The sequence below is a fragment of the Erythrolamprus reginae genome, chromosome 2, assembly GCF_031021105.1.
Source record: "Erythrolamprus reginae isolate rEryReg1 chromosome 2, rEryReg1.hap1, whole genome shotgun sequence".
Classification (NCBI taxonomy): Eukaryota; Metazoa; Chordata; class Lepidosauria; order Squamata; family Dipsadidae; genus Erythrolamprus; species Erythrolamprus reginae.
In genome coordinates, this window is record NC_091951.1 from 205,313,389 (window position 1) to 205,329,825 (window position 16,437).

The 16,437-nt window shown below is 41.4% G+C and overlaps 1 protein-coding gene across 5 annotated transcripts in view; it reads left to right on the forward strand.

Moving 5' to 3' along the window:
* Positions 1-16,437, forward strand: part of IQSEC2 (IQ motif and Sec7 domain ArfGEF 2) — a 198,857-nt gene that overhangs the window by 22,791 nt on the left and 159,629 nt on the right. For 4 of the 5 annotated variants that reach the window (XM_070741428.1, XM_070741432.1, XM_070741436.1 and 1 more), the window contains exon 2: positions 3,406-3,435. In XM_070741428.1, the coding sequence (XP_070597529.1) occupies positions 3,406-3,435 (30 nt within the window). Of the gene's footprint in view, positions 1-1,163; positions 1,341-3,405; positions 3,436-16,437 lie in introns of those variants that run through there. The other variant, XM_070741434.1, reaches the window with a different exon arrangement.

The following is a 16,437-nucleotide window of genomic DNA, read 5'->3' on the forward strand; positions in this document are numbered from 1 at the left end:
TGTCCACTAGGTAGCAGCAAAGATTGTTTCATTTGCATCTCTTTGCTGCCATCTAGAGTTTCTTTTAGATTTGTAGCAACCCTAATTTAGTATTTCTAATTTAGAGGGGAAGGAGGATTACAGTCTCTAGACCAGTGATTTTCAATCTTTTTTGAGCCGCAGCACATTTTTTACATTTACAAAATCCTGGGGCACACCACCAATCAAATGACACAAAATGACACTCAAAATCAGGACCATGGGGTGGAGTAGCAGCTTCAACTACTCACTGCGGCCACACAATGATAAGTGCGCGGCAGCCCGAGCGGGGACCTTCCTGGGTATGGATGAGAGGCGGCCTGCTATTGGTTCATTGCTAGTGGTCGGGATGAATCCTAGAAGGTGATTGGTCAGTGAGCGTTCCCTGTGCCTCCACTCTTCCTGTCGCTGATAGCTGGAGGGATTGTGAGGGGAATGTTTATGTTCACATGGAGGCGACTGATGGCGGGCCGGAAAAATGGCCTCCGCTGGCCAAATCCAGCACACGGGCCACAGTTTGGGGACCCATGTTTAATTTCCCCATGGCACACCTGACCATGTCTCACAGCACACTAGCGTGCTGCGGCACCCTGGTTGAAAAACACTGCTCTAAGCACAATGAAGTAGAAAAAAAACCCTTTTTTTTAGAAGAACAACAAAGATGATTAGGAGACTGAAGGCTAAAACATACAAAGAACAGTTGCAGGAACCAAGTGAGGCATCGGCAAGAGGAATATTTTGAAAAACGTAATTTGGAGGTTATCTAGACCAGGGGTGTCAAACTTGATTTCATTGAGGCCCGCAATGTTTGTGTTTGACCTTGGGGGCTGGGGTGGGCATGGCCAGCTTGACGTCACTTGTGTGATGGCCTTAGTGTTCTGCCAGCAAAAAAGGGCTCCTGGGCTCCATTTTGAACTGTGACAACCACCTGCTTCCCTCTGCCACTGAAAACGGACCTTGGGGGCGCCTCCTTCCCCCAAGGTCAGTTTCTGCTGGCAGAGGGCAGCAGGAGGCCATCACAGCCAAAAAAAGAGTGGCCCTCCTGAGCCTTGTTTTCACTGGCAGAGGCAAAGTGGGCTGGTCCTTTGCTGTTTCTAGGGCAACCCATGGGCCAACATCTAAACACCCTGCGGGCTGGATCTAAGCATGGCCTTGAGTTTGACACCCCTGCTCTAGATCTTTATGTGATGCGGACATCAGAGGCTCTTCACCAACCACCACATCTAGTGTAGACATTAGACCTTCCAGTTGCTATTCATGTTCTTTCTTTTCGAAGTGCGTGTTACTCTGTTAGTCTTTCTTTGAATGCCAGGAAAAAGTATGTAAGTAACCCTTTTGTTCAGCAGGAATAATAAGTAAGCCTACTTCCTTCTTACAGGGTTTTTAATGCAAAGATATCAGGGATGTATGGTGCACTTATATGGCTTATTTTAAGTTTATTAAAATCCAAACTTTAAAAATAGGAGACTTCTTTTGTTTAATAGGTGAATCATATTAGTATTAAAAAAGGTTTTATTAAAAAATGTTGGGAGCGGGGGAATTGCCTGTTTTCCGGGAAGCCTTTCCTAGCTTTTAATTTCAGTCTTGCTATTTACTGCAGTCATGTGCAATGGTGTCATTTTATTTTTTTCTGGGTGCTGATTTTTCCACCTCCTAAATTCATAGCAAAAATCCACGTGGCAATAATTTCTGTCACTTCCCTCATTAAAACACATCAGATACAGGCAGCTACAAGAAATCGGTTAAGGACAAGAAGCTGATTGGTCCCAAGTGAGTGATGCCAGACAGAAGGCTGTGGGATGAGGGGGTGTGGCCTTGAAATTCTTGGCAACCGAATTAAAATTGGGATTAAGCATTTTTTATTAATAACTGGAGCATATGTGCTTACAAAATATCTGATTTTGCAGTCCAGTATTTACATACATAGAACCACAAGGGTGGGGCTTGCATGTCCGAGAATCTACCTTTTGCAATCCTCAACCTGTTTTCAACTCCAGTTTCAGATATCAGCTTGGTTTTCTATCCTGTGCTAAGTATCAAATTAGGGTTAAAATAACCACATAAATAAAATAATAAATATTGCCCCAAATCAGGAAAAACAAGGAAATTTCAGTAGTCTCATTCACAGGGGCGGGCTGCTAGCTGGAACGCCTAATTGGTCTCGCCTCCGCGGCTCTGGAGGTACCGTGAGTTCAAGCGGAATTATGCTTCTGCACCCATGAGGTAGCAAATTCGCGCACGGAGATGCAGGTGCACCCTTGTTCAGCTGGGGTTTTTTGCTTCCGCGCATGCTGGAACACGGGCGCACCTGTGTCTCCACACGCTATTTGCTACCTGCATGGGCGCAGAAGCATAATTCCACTCGAACGCACGATACCTCCAGAGCCGTGGAGGTGAGCCCAATTAGGCGTTCCAGCTAGCAGCCCACCCCTGCTCATTCACATTTGTTTCAATGGTTTATACTCTGCTCAGGGGCCCAATAGGTTTTGTATATGTGTGTGTGTGTGTGTGTATAAATATACTGCTCAAAAAAATAAAGGGGACCCTTAAACAACAGAATATAACTCTAAGTAAATCAAACTTCTGTGAAATCAAACTGTCCACTTAGGAAGCAACACTGATTAACAATCAATTCCACATGCTGTTGTCCACATTCAACTTGGTACAGAACAAAGTGTTCAATGAGAATATTTCATTCATTCAGCTCTAGGATGTGTTCTTTGAGTGTTCCCTTTATTTTTTTTGAGCAGTGTATATTATAACTTCAGCCACTGGAAAAAAATCAGTTTTTGTCACAAAAACACTGACTGCCTATCCCCAGCATATAAAATAGTGTTTTCAAAAGACCCTGGATTAAGGGTTTGCTAAACATTTTATAAGTTTACTTTTGAAACATCATTTTGAAGTTACTTATTTTCACATATGTCTTTTATTTTTGGTAGGGAGATGTATGATGTTTCCTTCAAAAATATTTTTCAACTGAGGATGTTTTGTTTTTATTTTGCTTTTTTAGTGTTTTCAGGTCACCAGGGAATTACATTACAATTAGTGAGCAAAGCAGGAAGTACAGTTTCCCCCTCTGACAAAAGAGGTTTCTGTTTTGGGATGGGGAAATATGACAGATTTCACAAAAAGGTGACAAAAATATTGTTACTTACCTCTCAGCTGTTCCCAAAAAATATTATTAAACAGCTGGTTCAACTTAAAACCAAGCCAGTACAAGTACATTATTTTGGGCAACCTGTTTTTGTTTTCTTTGCGTTTATTCTTAAATGTTGTTTGCAAATCCAGTCAAGGTCACCTCTAATGCCAAAACATTGTTTGTCCAAACTCACTGAATCTGATCCTTAGCTTTACTCTGACTTTCTTTGTCTCCTTATTTTGCAGGTCGGATGGGGAAAACTCAAGAACTGTCAGGTCAGTTGCATTTTTAAAAGAAAACATTATTTTGCTATCTTTATCCTTTTTATGAGTTCTTGAAATTAGCTTATCTTTCCCCACTCTTCTCCTCTCCCAACTCTCTGTTGCTTGCATTCTTTTCAGAGCCTGTTTGATATTGGTACTCTTCCTTGGATAAATCAGAGTTTAGGACATTTTTGGTGTGGGTTTTATTGAACACACCTTGTGATAACCAGTGCAAAAAATAGGAAGCAGTATGACAACTGGGAAAGGGAAGTTTAGTTGGGATGGCGTGCTGTAAGAGATGAAAATAAATATATTTTGGTTAAATTAAATTTCTATAGCCTCAGAATGTAGATATTTTACCTACTGGTAAAGTTGTTCATTACCGTAACTTTATAATTAGTTTATATACATTTTTTGTGCCTTCTAGTCAGTGTTGAGTCCTGGCAAGTGCCTAAGCAAGTTCCTGCAGTTATTTATTAGTTGGTTATAAATGTTCATCAAATACTTATTCCATGCTATACACCGGAAACAAAATTAAATATGGTTTTTGCCAAAAGGCTTAGACTTGAAAGAAACATTATGGCTGCCTTCATATGATAGGTCTGAAGCATGGTTTTCTCAGTGACCCCAGGCTGTATGCTGCATTGAACCATAAACTAATCCCATGTGGGATACTTGCCTATCACATTAAAACGTGGCTGGCTAGTTTATGGTTCAGGATGTTGTGCAAACATAGCCATGCATGGAAAAAGGAGGAGGAGTGGATTTGTGAAAATAAAAGACAAGGAGGACTGAACCAAGATTGATGGATATTTCTGCTAATATGCTGGCTGACTGCAACACTATGAGTCACCCTGATAAACAGTAACTATATATTATAGCTTGCTGGATGATTGACATTGACCTGTTTCTGCAGGGTCAAGTAAGCAACTAACACACAAAATTTGAGAAGAACATGGTACATGTCAGGATTTTGTGATCCTTAAATGTGACTTTTCCATGTTGCAGATCTGGTTAACACTTGAATGGGTGCCTAATATAAATACTAGGCTGAAGGCTAGATTGTGAACACATCAGTAACACATCTAGAAGAAGGCAATGACAAGCCACTTGCCTACTCTGTCAAAAACACTGTATGGATATGTCCATATCAGACATCAGGAATCAAAGCACAATTCCAAGAAGTCTTTATACTCCCTTGCAACACGCACATAAAGGTTACCTATATTTGTCATAGCCGTCATCTGGCTGTATATCAGAATAAATCCAACCCAGATACATATCAATTGGATTTTGAACTTAAACTGGTGGGCAGCAAAGACGCTGCAGCAGAGCCGGGCCAAATGAATCAATCTAAGGTTCGTTCTGTGCAAGACAGTCCAGCCTAAGATAACACGAAGAGGGGATCAAACAGAAGCACTGAGAAAGCAAGGAAGATGGACAGGAATTGTCTTTCCGAGCCCCTGCTGCTACCCAATGGCAAGGTCTGCTTTCGCATTACCCAAAATGAAGTGGCAGTCTTGAGTTTCATGGTCAAGGCAACAAATTATGTGTTATTTCATTTATTAGTGGGATATTTTTTACAGCCATAAACAGAAAGGCAATAAAGATATTTTCAATCCTGGATGCCAAGATTACGTGAATGAGAATGCCTATACATCTGGATGTGTTGATTGGGAGAAAGTTACAGCCAAGGAAAGGAGTAAAAGAGTAGAATAGCAGCATATTCCCACTTAGAAATGACTACTTTTCTGTTACATTTGTAGCCCGTTCTTTTTCTATGGAAGATAATGCTGCAGTAAATAAAAATTCCCACACATTTAGGCCTCACAATAGTTGCACGCACTAAATTATATTGACAGGTAGACACAAGGCCACCCAGTGAACCTACAGTATGTGGCTGAATTTGGAACTGAATCCAGGTCAGATCTATCCATTTAACTTGTGCAGCGTTTCACAGCATGGTATCTTCTGCTCCAGATGTGGTGACCTTCAAGGCCCATTGTCCTCACTCATTTCAGACATTGGCAGAGCTCAGTGGGGATGATGGATGTTGCAGTCTAACTGCTAGAATGGAAGGCTGCTACTTCATATTTGTTTATTTGCTTGGTTTTAGTCACCGTGACAGCCGTAATTCATTGAAAAATGCACCAATCCACTTTCATTGTGTTTGGGATTGCTTCTCTGCTTAAATCTATACTAGAATGTGGCACGACCACACAAAGAGCAGGACTGTTGGCTGTGACTAGCAGGTATAATGTAACCTAGGATAATGAGGGAGGCTAGAAAGGTAGCAAAACATGAAGGATTGGTTTGCCATGGCATTCCACAACGTATTTGTAACTTCTCACCATTGTTTTGCATTTTTAACAATGCAGAATTCTTTTGTACTATAAAGGATTTTGGTAACATTATCCCTATGGTTTTCAGGTTATGATTATATTTTCCCAGCTGTGGTTTCATTTCATAAGAGCTACTTTGTTGACTAGTGCTGACAAAAGAGAACAGTCCCTTGGGAGAGTGTGTGTGTGTGTATGTTACAGTGGAGCTTTGCATGATACCGTTCAGTGTTGATAATTTTAGTTGCTGGATGATGAGTCGCTTATATTAGTTAGGCCTCGTAAATAGGCTTCACAATTCTTCCCTTTGCTGTTCATAGTCATGTGTGTGTGTGTGTGTGTGTGTGTGTGTGTGTGTGTGTGGTTGTGTGAGTTGGGTTGCAATTTACCCTGCTGCCGGTTCGCTTCCTCCCGTGCCGCATGGCTGTGCCTCCGGGGTGGGTGGGTGTACACTTCACTCATGCATGCGCAGAACAAAAATATTCTGGGGGGGGGGGAAACATTGTCAAAAACAAAATGGTGACCGCATGCACAGAAGGGGGAAAAAATGCGGAAAAAATAGAAGGGACTGGCACCAACCATCCAGCTTGATAATATCATTGTGATGTCACCAGTGGGCCGCTACCGGTTCAGGCAAACTGGGAGGAATCCATCCCTAGTGCATTTGTACACACACACACACACACACACACACACACACACACACAGAGTCTCTCTCTCTCTCTCTCTCACACACACACACACACTATATATATATGTGTGTGTGTATACAGTAGTACCTCTACCTACAAACACCTCTACTTACAAACTTTTCTACAAAACCCACCTTTGCCGTCAGGCATGGGGGAATTGAAACATCTCCCCCTGGGCATGTTTAATTTATGCATGGTATGTCTGTGTGTGCGTCTGTTAGCATATGGATTTTTTTAAATATTTAAATATTTTTAAATTTGTCTGTTTACTTATGATTTGTTTCTACATGTTGTGAGCCGCCCCGAGTCTTCGGAGAGGGGCGGCATACAAATCTAAGTAATAAATAAATAAATAAATAAATAAATAAGAACTGGGTGTTCAAGATTTTTTTGCCTCTTCTCAAGAACCATTTTCCATTTACAAACCCGAGCCTCCGAAACTGTAACTGGAAAAGACAGGGAGAAGCCTCCATGGACCCTCTCTAGGAATCTCCCGGGAGGAAACAGGGCCGGAAAAGGCGGGGAGACGCCTCCGTGGGGCCTCTCTAGGAATCTCCTGAGAGGAAACAGGGCCTCCACCCTCCCTGTGGTTTCCCCAATCGCACACATTTGCTTTTTTTTTATTTGCATGGGGGAATTAAGACATCTCCCCCAGGCTTTTATATTTTATGTTTGGTATGTATGTGCTGTATGGTTTTTAATTGTTGGGGTTTTATATATCTTTTTATTATTAGATTTGTTCCATTGTTATACTGCTTTTTATTACTGTTGTGAGCCGTCCTGAGTCTTCGGAGAGGGGCGGCATACAAATCTAATAAATTATTATTATTTTACATTGATTCCTATGGGAAAAATTGCTTCTTTTTACAAACTTTTCTACTTAAGAACACACACACACACACACACACACACACATATATAGCCACAATTCTGTGATTTCACTTATACTGTATTTGATAATAGGGGATCTTTTTTCTGAACCATGATTAATAAGGATTCAGAATGTTTGAATACCTATTACTATAAGGAATAGGAGACCGGGGAGGGTGTTTGTGGAGGAGGCGGCTAGATCAGACAACTTGACTAACTAACACCTTTCCCAAATTGCTGTTCCCGGGAAGCCATGAGAATTAAAATTGGCATGAAACTGATACCTGTACAAATTGGTTTTGTTCTTATAATAAACCTAACGAGATCACTTACAAATCTAATGGGGCCATTCACACTGCATGGTGTTCTTTAATTCATATTAAATCTGGTTAATATTTTACAACTTAGAGCAGGGTTTCTCAACCTTGACAGCTTGAAGATGGGTGGACTTCATGTTGCCGAGACTGAGAAACAACTGGCTTGGAGACTCTTGTGGATTCAGCACTGTGGGGTTAGTTCATGGTCCAATGCATCGTAACCCCCCCCCCCAAAAACCCCCACAGGTGAATTCAGCCATCGGGTTAAGCGTATTGTGTGTATGCAGCCCTTTGGGGTTTAGTCAGCGCTTTCCCAATAGCTGTGTTTAAGAAAATGCAACAATAGTTGTGTTCCTGCTGAGCTGGCGGTACATTTTTGCTAGCTCATCTGGAATGATGACATCTCTTATTCCAGATGGAGGCTTTTCCCTGTGACAGGCGTGCTGGTTTTGTGTACTTACACTTGTAATGTAACACAGACCCTCTGTGCTGATTGCAACTTGTCTAAATGTACTAAGAGGATTTTTTGCTGATAGCGTAACAATTGTGGCACCCAGCTCTTTTCTCTTTCGCACGCTGAAAGCTGTTCAGTGAGATCCTTTCTTCCAGGGCCTTACCTAAGGCATTTCAGTTTTTGAGCTAAAGAAACCCAAAGGGTGCTCGCTGTCAACATTACTTATTAATATCCAGCAGAACTGATGGGAAAAAATCTGCACAAGCATCGGTTGCAGGCATCTGAAAGAGTTAACAGAGGAAAAATAACAACGCATGCATCATAATGTCTGCCGCACGAATCCCAGCGACCGGTTAGGTCCCACAGAGTGGGCCTTCTCCGGGTCCCGTCAACAAAACAATGTCATTTGGTGGGACCCAGGGGAAGAGCCTTCTCTGTGGCGGCCCCGGCCCTCTGGAAACAACTTCCCTGGAGATTAGAATTGCCCCCACTCTCCTCGCCTTTCGTAAGCTCCTTAAAACCCACCTCTGCCGTCAGGCGGGGGAACTGAGATATTCTTTCCCCCTAGGCCCTTACAATTTATGCATGGTATGTTTGTTTGTATGTATGTTTGGTTTTACAAATAAGGGTTTTTTAGCTGTTTTAGTATTGGATTTACATGCTGTTTTGTATTATTGTTGTTAGCCGCCCCGAGTCTACGGAGAGAGGCGGCATGCAAATCCAATAAACAAACAAACAAACAAACAAATAAATAAATAAATGTCATGGCACAAATGAAGCAAGTTACATACTTGTGTTGGACATCATTATGCAAATACTCACAAATCACTTCTGCAAGGATCTTATGCATGTTTGGTTGTTTTGGTGTCGTTGTGTCTGGTTGCAGATGCAGCTGGCTCAGCTGTACTTCCTTTGAATAAGGTAGCCTTCCCCAATTGGAATTCAGATGAGGGATGTCAGAATTTGGAGGTCCAAACACCTGGAAGGTCCCAGATAAGGGAATGTTGCAATACGGCAGGTGCACAAGAAATTTATTTTATGTATTACTGATCTTTCTATGCCTCTAAATTCCAGAAAGCTCTGAGCCACACAGAATTCTCAGTGAATTCATTAATTGTTTATTATTAATAATTGTTAATTAATTCTACATTTTTCATCGTAAAACCTGGAGTGGGACTGAGAGAGATGTCATGGTAATATTGTGTGGAGTCAGCACTGGGCCAAGTTGCACTGTGGATTTTCAGAATCTGTATTATTATTTTCTTTTCCAGACATAGAATTCGAAAATGAAAGCTCCTTTGGATTTTTTTATAATGGTGTCTCTTCTTCAGCAGATAAATGTGCTAAAATATACCATATTTTTGGAGTATAAGATGCACCTAGATTTTAGAGGAGGAAAACAAGGAGAAAAGTATTCTGAACCAAATGGTGTAGTAATCTATTATTTAATAGAATACCAGTGTAGCACAATACTTTTTACAACCATGTACACTTTTTACAAACTTCAAACTTGACAGCTTTAAGACTAGTTGACTTCAATTCCCAGAATTCCTCCTCCAGTCATGCTAGATGGGGTAATTAGAAGGCAGAAACACACCTGTTTTTGTGAAAAATGGGCCATTCTTCACCTGGTTTTTTTCTGCAAAAATTGAGTGGGCAAAAGGTTTGGGAAACCTGCAGGGAGTTCCTGGGGGCTGGGGAATGGCAAATATACCCCTGTCTTTGCAAAAAAATGGGCATATTTTGGGCATTTTTTCACAAAAATTGGGGTATTTTTGCTTTCCCCCAGTCCCCAGGAGCTCTCTGCAGGCTTCCCAGGCCCTGTGTCCACCCCTTTTTTGTGAAAAAGGGCCCCAAAAATGGGATGTGGGGGTGGAGCTTCGGGAAGTCAAAAATGGCTATATTTGGCATATAAGACGCACTGACATTTCCACCCTCTTTTGGGGGGGGGGAGGTGTGTCTTATACTCTGAAGAATACGGTAATGTCTGTGCTCATCCAGACCATAGATTTTAAATTTTTAATTTGGAGGGTAACCTGAAGATCATTCAGTGGAGTCAAGCCAAGCCAAGCTATGTTTTAAATACAGTGGTACCTCTACTTAAGAACACCTCTACTTAAGAACTTTTCTAGATAAGAACCGAATGTTCAAGATTGTTTTGCCTCTTCTTAAGAACCATTTTCTACTTAAGAACCCGAGCCTGGAAAAATTTCCCAGGAAATTTGAGAGTGGCACGAAGGCCCGGCCAGTTTCCTGCCATTCTCCCTTTAATCCTGACCATTTTGGGCTTCTCTGGGCTGCCAGAAGAGCCTTTTGGTGGCCCTTAAGGAGGCTTTGGCAGTCCAGAGCAAATGAAGCATTTTCCTTTCTCTGGGTGCTTGGATAGGGAAAAAATCTCTGCCAGCACCCGGAGAAAAGAAACACTCCCTTCGCTCTGGGCAGCCCAGAGCGAACAGAGCATTTTCCTTTCTCTGGGCTCTTGGAGAGGGAATAAACTACTTCGCTGTGGTGACTCCCTCGTGCTGCCTCCCATACACCCGGCGTGAGGTTGCCTCCTGGGGCGTCTGGGTCCGGAAAGACAAAAGGGGGTGCTTCGCCCTGGCCAGATCAATTCAGCTTCAGCCAAACCGAGGAGTCACCACAGTGAAGGAAAGGCGCAGGCTACAAAGTGAGCAAGCGAGAAAAGAGGGGAGCCCTTCAGCATGGGAAGGAAGAGGAAGCAGGTAGCAGCAGCAGCCGCCTTTCGGTCAAAGGAGCGGGAGGTTCCCCCCTCTTGCCCACCTGGGTTTCTCTCTCTGGTGCAGTGTATGGGAGGCAGCCTCGCGCCGGGTGTAAGGGAGGCGCATGCTCCTCCTAAGCCTTAAAGTTTTGGATTTTTTTTATTCTCCTCACCTCATCTTCTTCCTTCGCCAGGGACTGTCCTCCTCCTCTTCTTCCTCCTCCTCCTCCCACCCAAATTTGGAGCTTGTATTTCTTTCCTAATGGGTTTGCACACATTATTTGCTTTTACATTGATTCCTTTGGGAAATATTGCTTCTACTTACAAACTTTTCTATTTAAGAACTTGGTCATGGAAGAAGTTGTTAAGTAGAGGTACCACTGTACTTCCGATGAAAGAAAGATTAGGAAGTTTCTTCTAGCCCCTTTTGTAATACAGCACTCTGCAGAAGTTCCTAGCTGGAAAATCTAGGACTAAAAAGCTAAAACCTTCAGTCTCCACCTGTTGGGAAATTACTAGGTTGTGGAAGTCTGCTTTGCTGTAACAATCTCTTGATTCAAACCATGTCTTTTGAAGAATATAGAACAAATCTGCTTCCTCTTCTGCATAGCAGATGGTTGCCCTAACTACTTTCCAGCTTCTCTTTTCAAGCTAAATGTATCCATGTTTTTAAAAAGACTGGGTTTTCAGACTTTAGAAGAGATGGTTCTCAAACCTTTTGGACCATTGGGCTCATTGGGAATTTGATGGGCATCTTATGCAAACTCACATATCATGATTATGGTCATTCACAAAACATCCCTATGCAGGTAGTCCTTCATTTATGGCCACAATTATGACTAGAATTTCCATCACTAACCAAGATGGTTGTTAAGTAAGTCACAACTGATTTTAGAACCTTTTTTTCACCACAAGCTTTTAAGCAAATGACTGCAGTTGTTAAGCAAATCTGCATTCACTCATTGATCTTGGTGGAAGCTAGCTGGGGAGGTCATAAATGATGGATCACAATTGTCACAAAAATAGGCGGGTTGCAACCGCCAAAATTTGGATCATGTGACCATGAAGACACTGTGATGATGGTGGTAAGTGCTAGGACTATGACTTTTTCAGTTTTGTTGTAATTTCCAAGGGTTGCTAAATGAATTGTGTACCAGCCACCTTCTATTTTATTTTCTAAGAATACATTCAAATTTTTAGTTATATTGATTATAACTATAATAACTATAATAACTATAAAGACTACAAGACTATTCCATATAGCATAAAAATAGACATGTTAGAATAGAAAAACACAGTTGGAAAGGACCTTGGCCCAGGTAGGAAACCCTACACCACTTCAGACAAATAGTCATCCAACATCTTAAAAACTTCCAGTATTGGAGCATTCACAACTTCTGGAGGCAAGCTGTTCCACTGATTAATTGTTCTAACTGTCAGGAAATTTCTCCTTAGTTCTAAGTGGATTCTCTCCTTGATTAGTTTCCACCCATTGCTTTTTCTACCCTCAGGTATAAAGTAGAGAAACTTCCCACTCCAAAAAGGGAGGAAGAAATAATAAAACTCTGTATATGAAGGCAAGACATAATAGTAACATCTGTATTTCCCTACTCTGACAGTTTAAGACAAGGTGGACTGCTTATGTACAATGGTTCCTCTGTACTCAGCTGGTTTTAAATATATTGAATTTGGTACTCGACTCATTTTGAAGTGAAAATTTTGTCCCAGTACTCGTTTGTTCAGTGCTCAGCGCACAAGTTTGAACTTGTCAGTGTCAGTTGTCTTGAGATTAATACATTATTCCTTATGGGAAAAATTGGGTACTCATGGTTTTTGGTAATTGTTTCACCTCCCAAAACCAATTAACAACAAATGCTAAGGTACCAATGCACTACAATATTCTGAAAAGTGCCAAGGCACCAATGTACTACAATATTCTGAAAACCTTTGAACTTTCTGTTGGAGATATATGCTATGCTTGAAATTGTTGCTGTGGTTTTCTCATCCTGCCATGGCAGCAGATTATAATCAAGTTGAGACTTTATTTCATCTCTTCTGAAAAAAGTCAGACATTACTATATGTTTCAGAAGTTTATGTTCCCTTATTACAGAAAAACCTTATATGAGAATGTGAATTGTCCACAACATGATCTGCTGCTTTTCATTACACAGTTTCCTATATTTTTCTAAAGTTATTTTAGATAAAATCTGTATGCTGATATTTTATTCTAGATGTCATCCTATTATATTATCTAAGACAACATATGTTGTGGGGATGTAAAAATCTAAATGATCATCAGAGGGCAGCAAATGGTTAGAAGTTTCTGCATTCTTTGCTGTCACCTAGTGGATGACTGTAGTTTTGCGACCTACACATGGTAGACTTTTATTATCAAAATCGCATTTGGCACTGACTTTTGTAATCTTGTCATTTGCTACATTGCATGCTACCACTTGGGAATGGGGTGGAAATGAATACTTAACATGAGGTAACTTATATTGTAAAAAAAAAAAGATATTCCATTTTTCTCATCTTGAGAACCATATCATAAATGCAAATGGATGAAGCCCAAGCTTATTTGGGAAGAGGGCTCCAAGAGTTGAAAGGGGTGAGAGTGAATCCTTTAAAATATCTGGAATATCCCAAATGTTTTTTTTAAAAGCACCCCAGAACCCAACAGCAATATTGTTGGATTTATTTATTTATTTATTTATTAGATTTGTATGCCACCACTCTCCGAAGACTCGAGGCGGCTAACAACAATAAAAAAGACAATGTAAACAAATCTAATATTACAAATAATCTAAAAAAAAACCAATTTAAAGAACCAATCATGCATACAAGCATACCATGTATAAATTCTATAAGCCTAGGGGGAAGGGAAAATTATGCCAGCCAAGGGAGTTTGTGGGCCCCTACAAAGAAGGAATGGAGTGGAGTGGAGTGGAATGGAATGGAATAGAATAGAATAGAATAATTTTTTATTGGCCAAATTGATTGGATAGACAAAGAATTTGTCATTGATGCATATGCTCTCAGTGTACATAAAAGAAACGACACATTTGTCAAGACTTAACGATTGTCATAGGGTACAATAAGCAATCAGAAAACGATCAGTATAAATTGTAAGGATACAAGGAACAAGTTATAGTCATACAGTCATAAGTGGGAGGACATGGGTGATAGGAACTATGAGAAGACTAATAGGAATAGTAATGCAGCCTTAGTGGATAGTTTGACAGTGTTGAGGGAATTATTTGTTTAGCAGAGTGATGGCATTTGGGGAAAAAACTGTTCATGTGTCTAATTGTCTTGGTGTGCAGTGCTCTGTAGCAATGTTTGAGGGTAGGAATTGACAGAGTTTATGTCCAGGATGCGAAGGGTCAGTAAATATTTTCCCCGTCCTCTTTTTGACTCGTGCAGTATACAGGTCCTCAATGGAAGGCAGTTTGGCAGTAATTGTTTTTCCTGCAGTTCTGATTCTCCTCTGAATGTGAAATGACTTGCCTGTCTCCAGTTGGAGAACCATTTCTTTAGCATGGCTTCCTCTGATCCTGCCTTTAGCCAAAAGTGGGCATAGGTAAGCTGAGGGAACCCTTTGATCCTCTTTTAGGGGATTTGCCATTGGAGAAGCAAACAGCTAGCATATTTCCTCTTCCAACAGTAAGTGAGTCAGTGCCAGCTACTGGAGTTGCTAGGCAGGGCTCAGTCTTTCTAAGGAAACAAAAAGTCCTTTCTAAATTTGGTGGTGGATGGGACTTCACCACCCTGCAGCAACAGTTGAAGCCCAAGGGAGTATCATTCTGCTTCATCTTTCACTATAAACACTTTGCTAATTACAAGCCACATTTTATCCTCCTACTTTTGCTTCCATTTATTCCTCACCGTTGCATCAATTTTTCTGGCTGTTTTCAGGTACTATAGATCTGACAGTTTCTGAAGAAACAGCAAGAAAATGTGAGATTAGGAAGTGGAACACTATAGTGTCCTCGCACAGATGCTGTCAACTAGGCTTATACATAAGGCTATTCCAGAATACAGACTTATACAGTAGGTTACAGCTGTCTGTTTCCTGTTTGGCCAGGCTTAATTGAAGCTAATATTCAACTGCCTAAGGTAGTTGTCTGATCCTTGCCTCATAGCAGCCCCCCGTCCACATATTTCGTTTCTTATGGCAAAGCAAGAACCTTCCTTACTAATAAAAACACTGGAGCAGAAATGTGGTGCTTTGGGCAGGATGATTACATCATGACAGTAGCCTGATGAATACTCTAAAGCAGTGTTTCCCAACCTTGGCAACTTGAAGATATTTGGACTTCAACTCCCAGAATTCCCCAGCCAGCATTCGCTGGCTGGGGAATTCTGGGAGTTGAAGTCCAAATATCTTCAAGTTGCCAAGGTTGGGAAACACTGCTCTAAAGGAGTATGATCAAGTTTGCCTAGCTTGTGTTCTTTCTGATGAGACTGCTAGAAAAACAGAGTAGTGTTTTGTGCCACAGTGGTGTGTAATGGGAACATTGCTGTATAATGTGAGTTTACAGCAGCATAAGCATCTCCACGATGCCTCAAGGTCAAAGACCACTGAGTTAGGGAAAAAGGAATCAATCTGCCTTGAATGTTTCTGCATCAGCATTCGGCAGATACCAGAAGCTTTTTTGCTTCTGCACATGCAGAACCCTGATGTTTTCGGGTTTTAGTAGGATGGTTGGACTAGGCTTTGTGTTTTACACGGGTGTTGGCCTGCAAAACCTGAGATCTTATTTATTTATTTATTTATTTATTAATTAAATTTGTATGCCGCCCCTCTCCATAGACTCGGGGCGGCTCACAACAGTAATAGAAAAAACAATGTACAATACAAATCTAATAATTAAAACTAAAAACCCATAATTTAAGAAAACATACACACAACATACCATACATGAACAGTATAGGCCTGGGGAAGTTATCTCAGTTCCCCCATGCCTGACGGCAGAGGTGGGTTTTAAGGAGCTTACGAAAGGCCAGGAGGGTGGGGGCAGTTCTAATCTCAGGGGGGAGCTGGTTCCAGAGGGTCGGGGCCGCCACAGAGAAGGCATTGTTGCCAAGTAGTCACAAACACCTTAAAATGTGGGCAACTTGGATTAAGCAGCAGGGAACCAAGCAGCAGCAAACAGCATAGTGGGTGGAGCTAATCTCCAAGAATGGGAAGACTGCCCCTTCAGCAATGAGGACTGGGTCTGTCAAATTGTATATGTTTGTCCTCCTGCCCTAATTTCCCCTCTTTGACTGAGTCCTCTGCCAAGAAAGGACACATGGCTTCAGCTCCCATTCTTGAAGATTATTCCATAGTCATTGATCTTTCAAATTGTGAATTAAGAGACTCCCCAGCTGATTGCCTGCCATCCTCAATGCTGGGTCAAGAGAGGCGACGGGCTTCAGTTCAGCTGCTTTCATACCTCCAGCCAAGAACCCTGACCAAGATAACTTCATTAAAAACCTTATTGCTGGCTGTCAGAAGGCAGAGAGGTCTGGCCAATTAACATCCCTACCGAACAACAGTCACATGAGCTTTGCGCGAGAGTGACCGATGGCTAGAGTAAGGAAGGCTACTTACTGCTTGAAGGTAGAGATGTTTCTAGC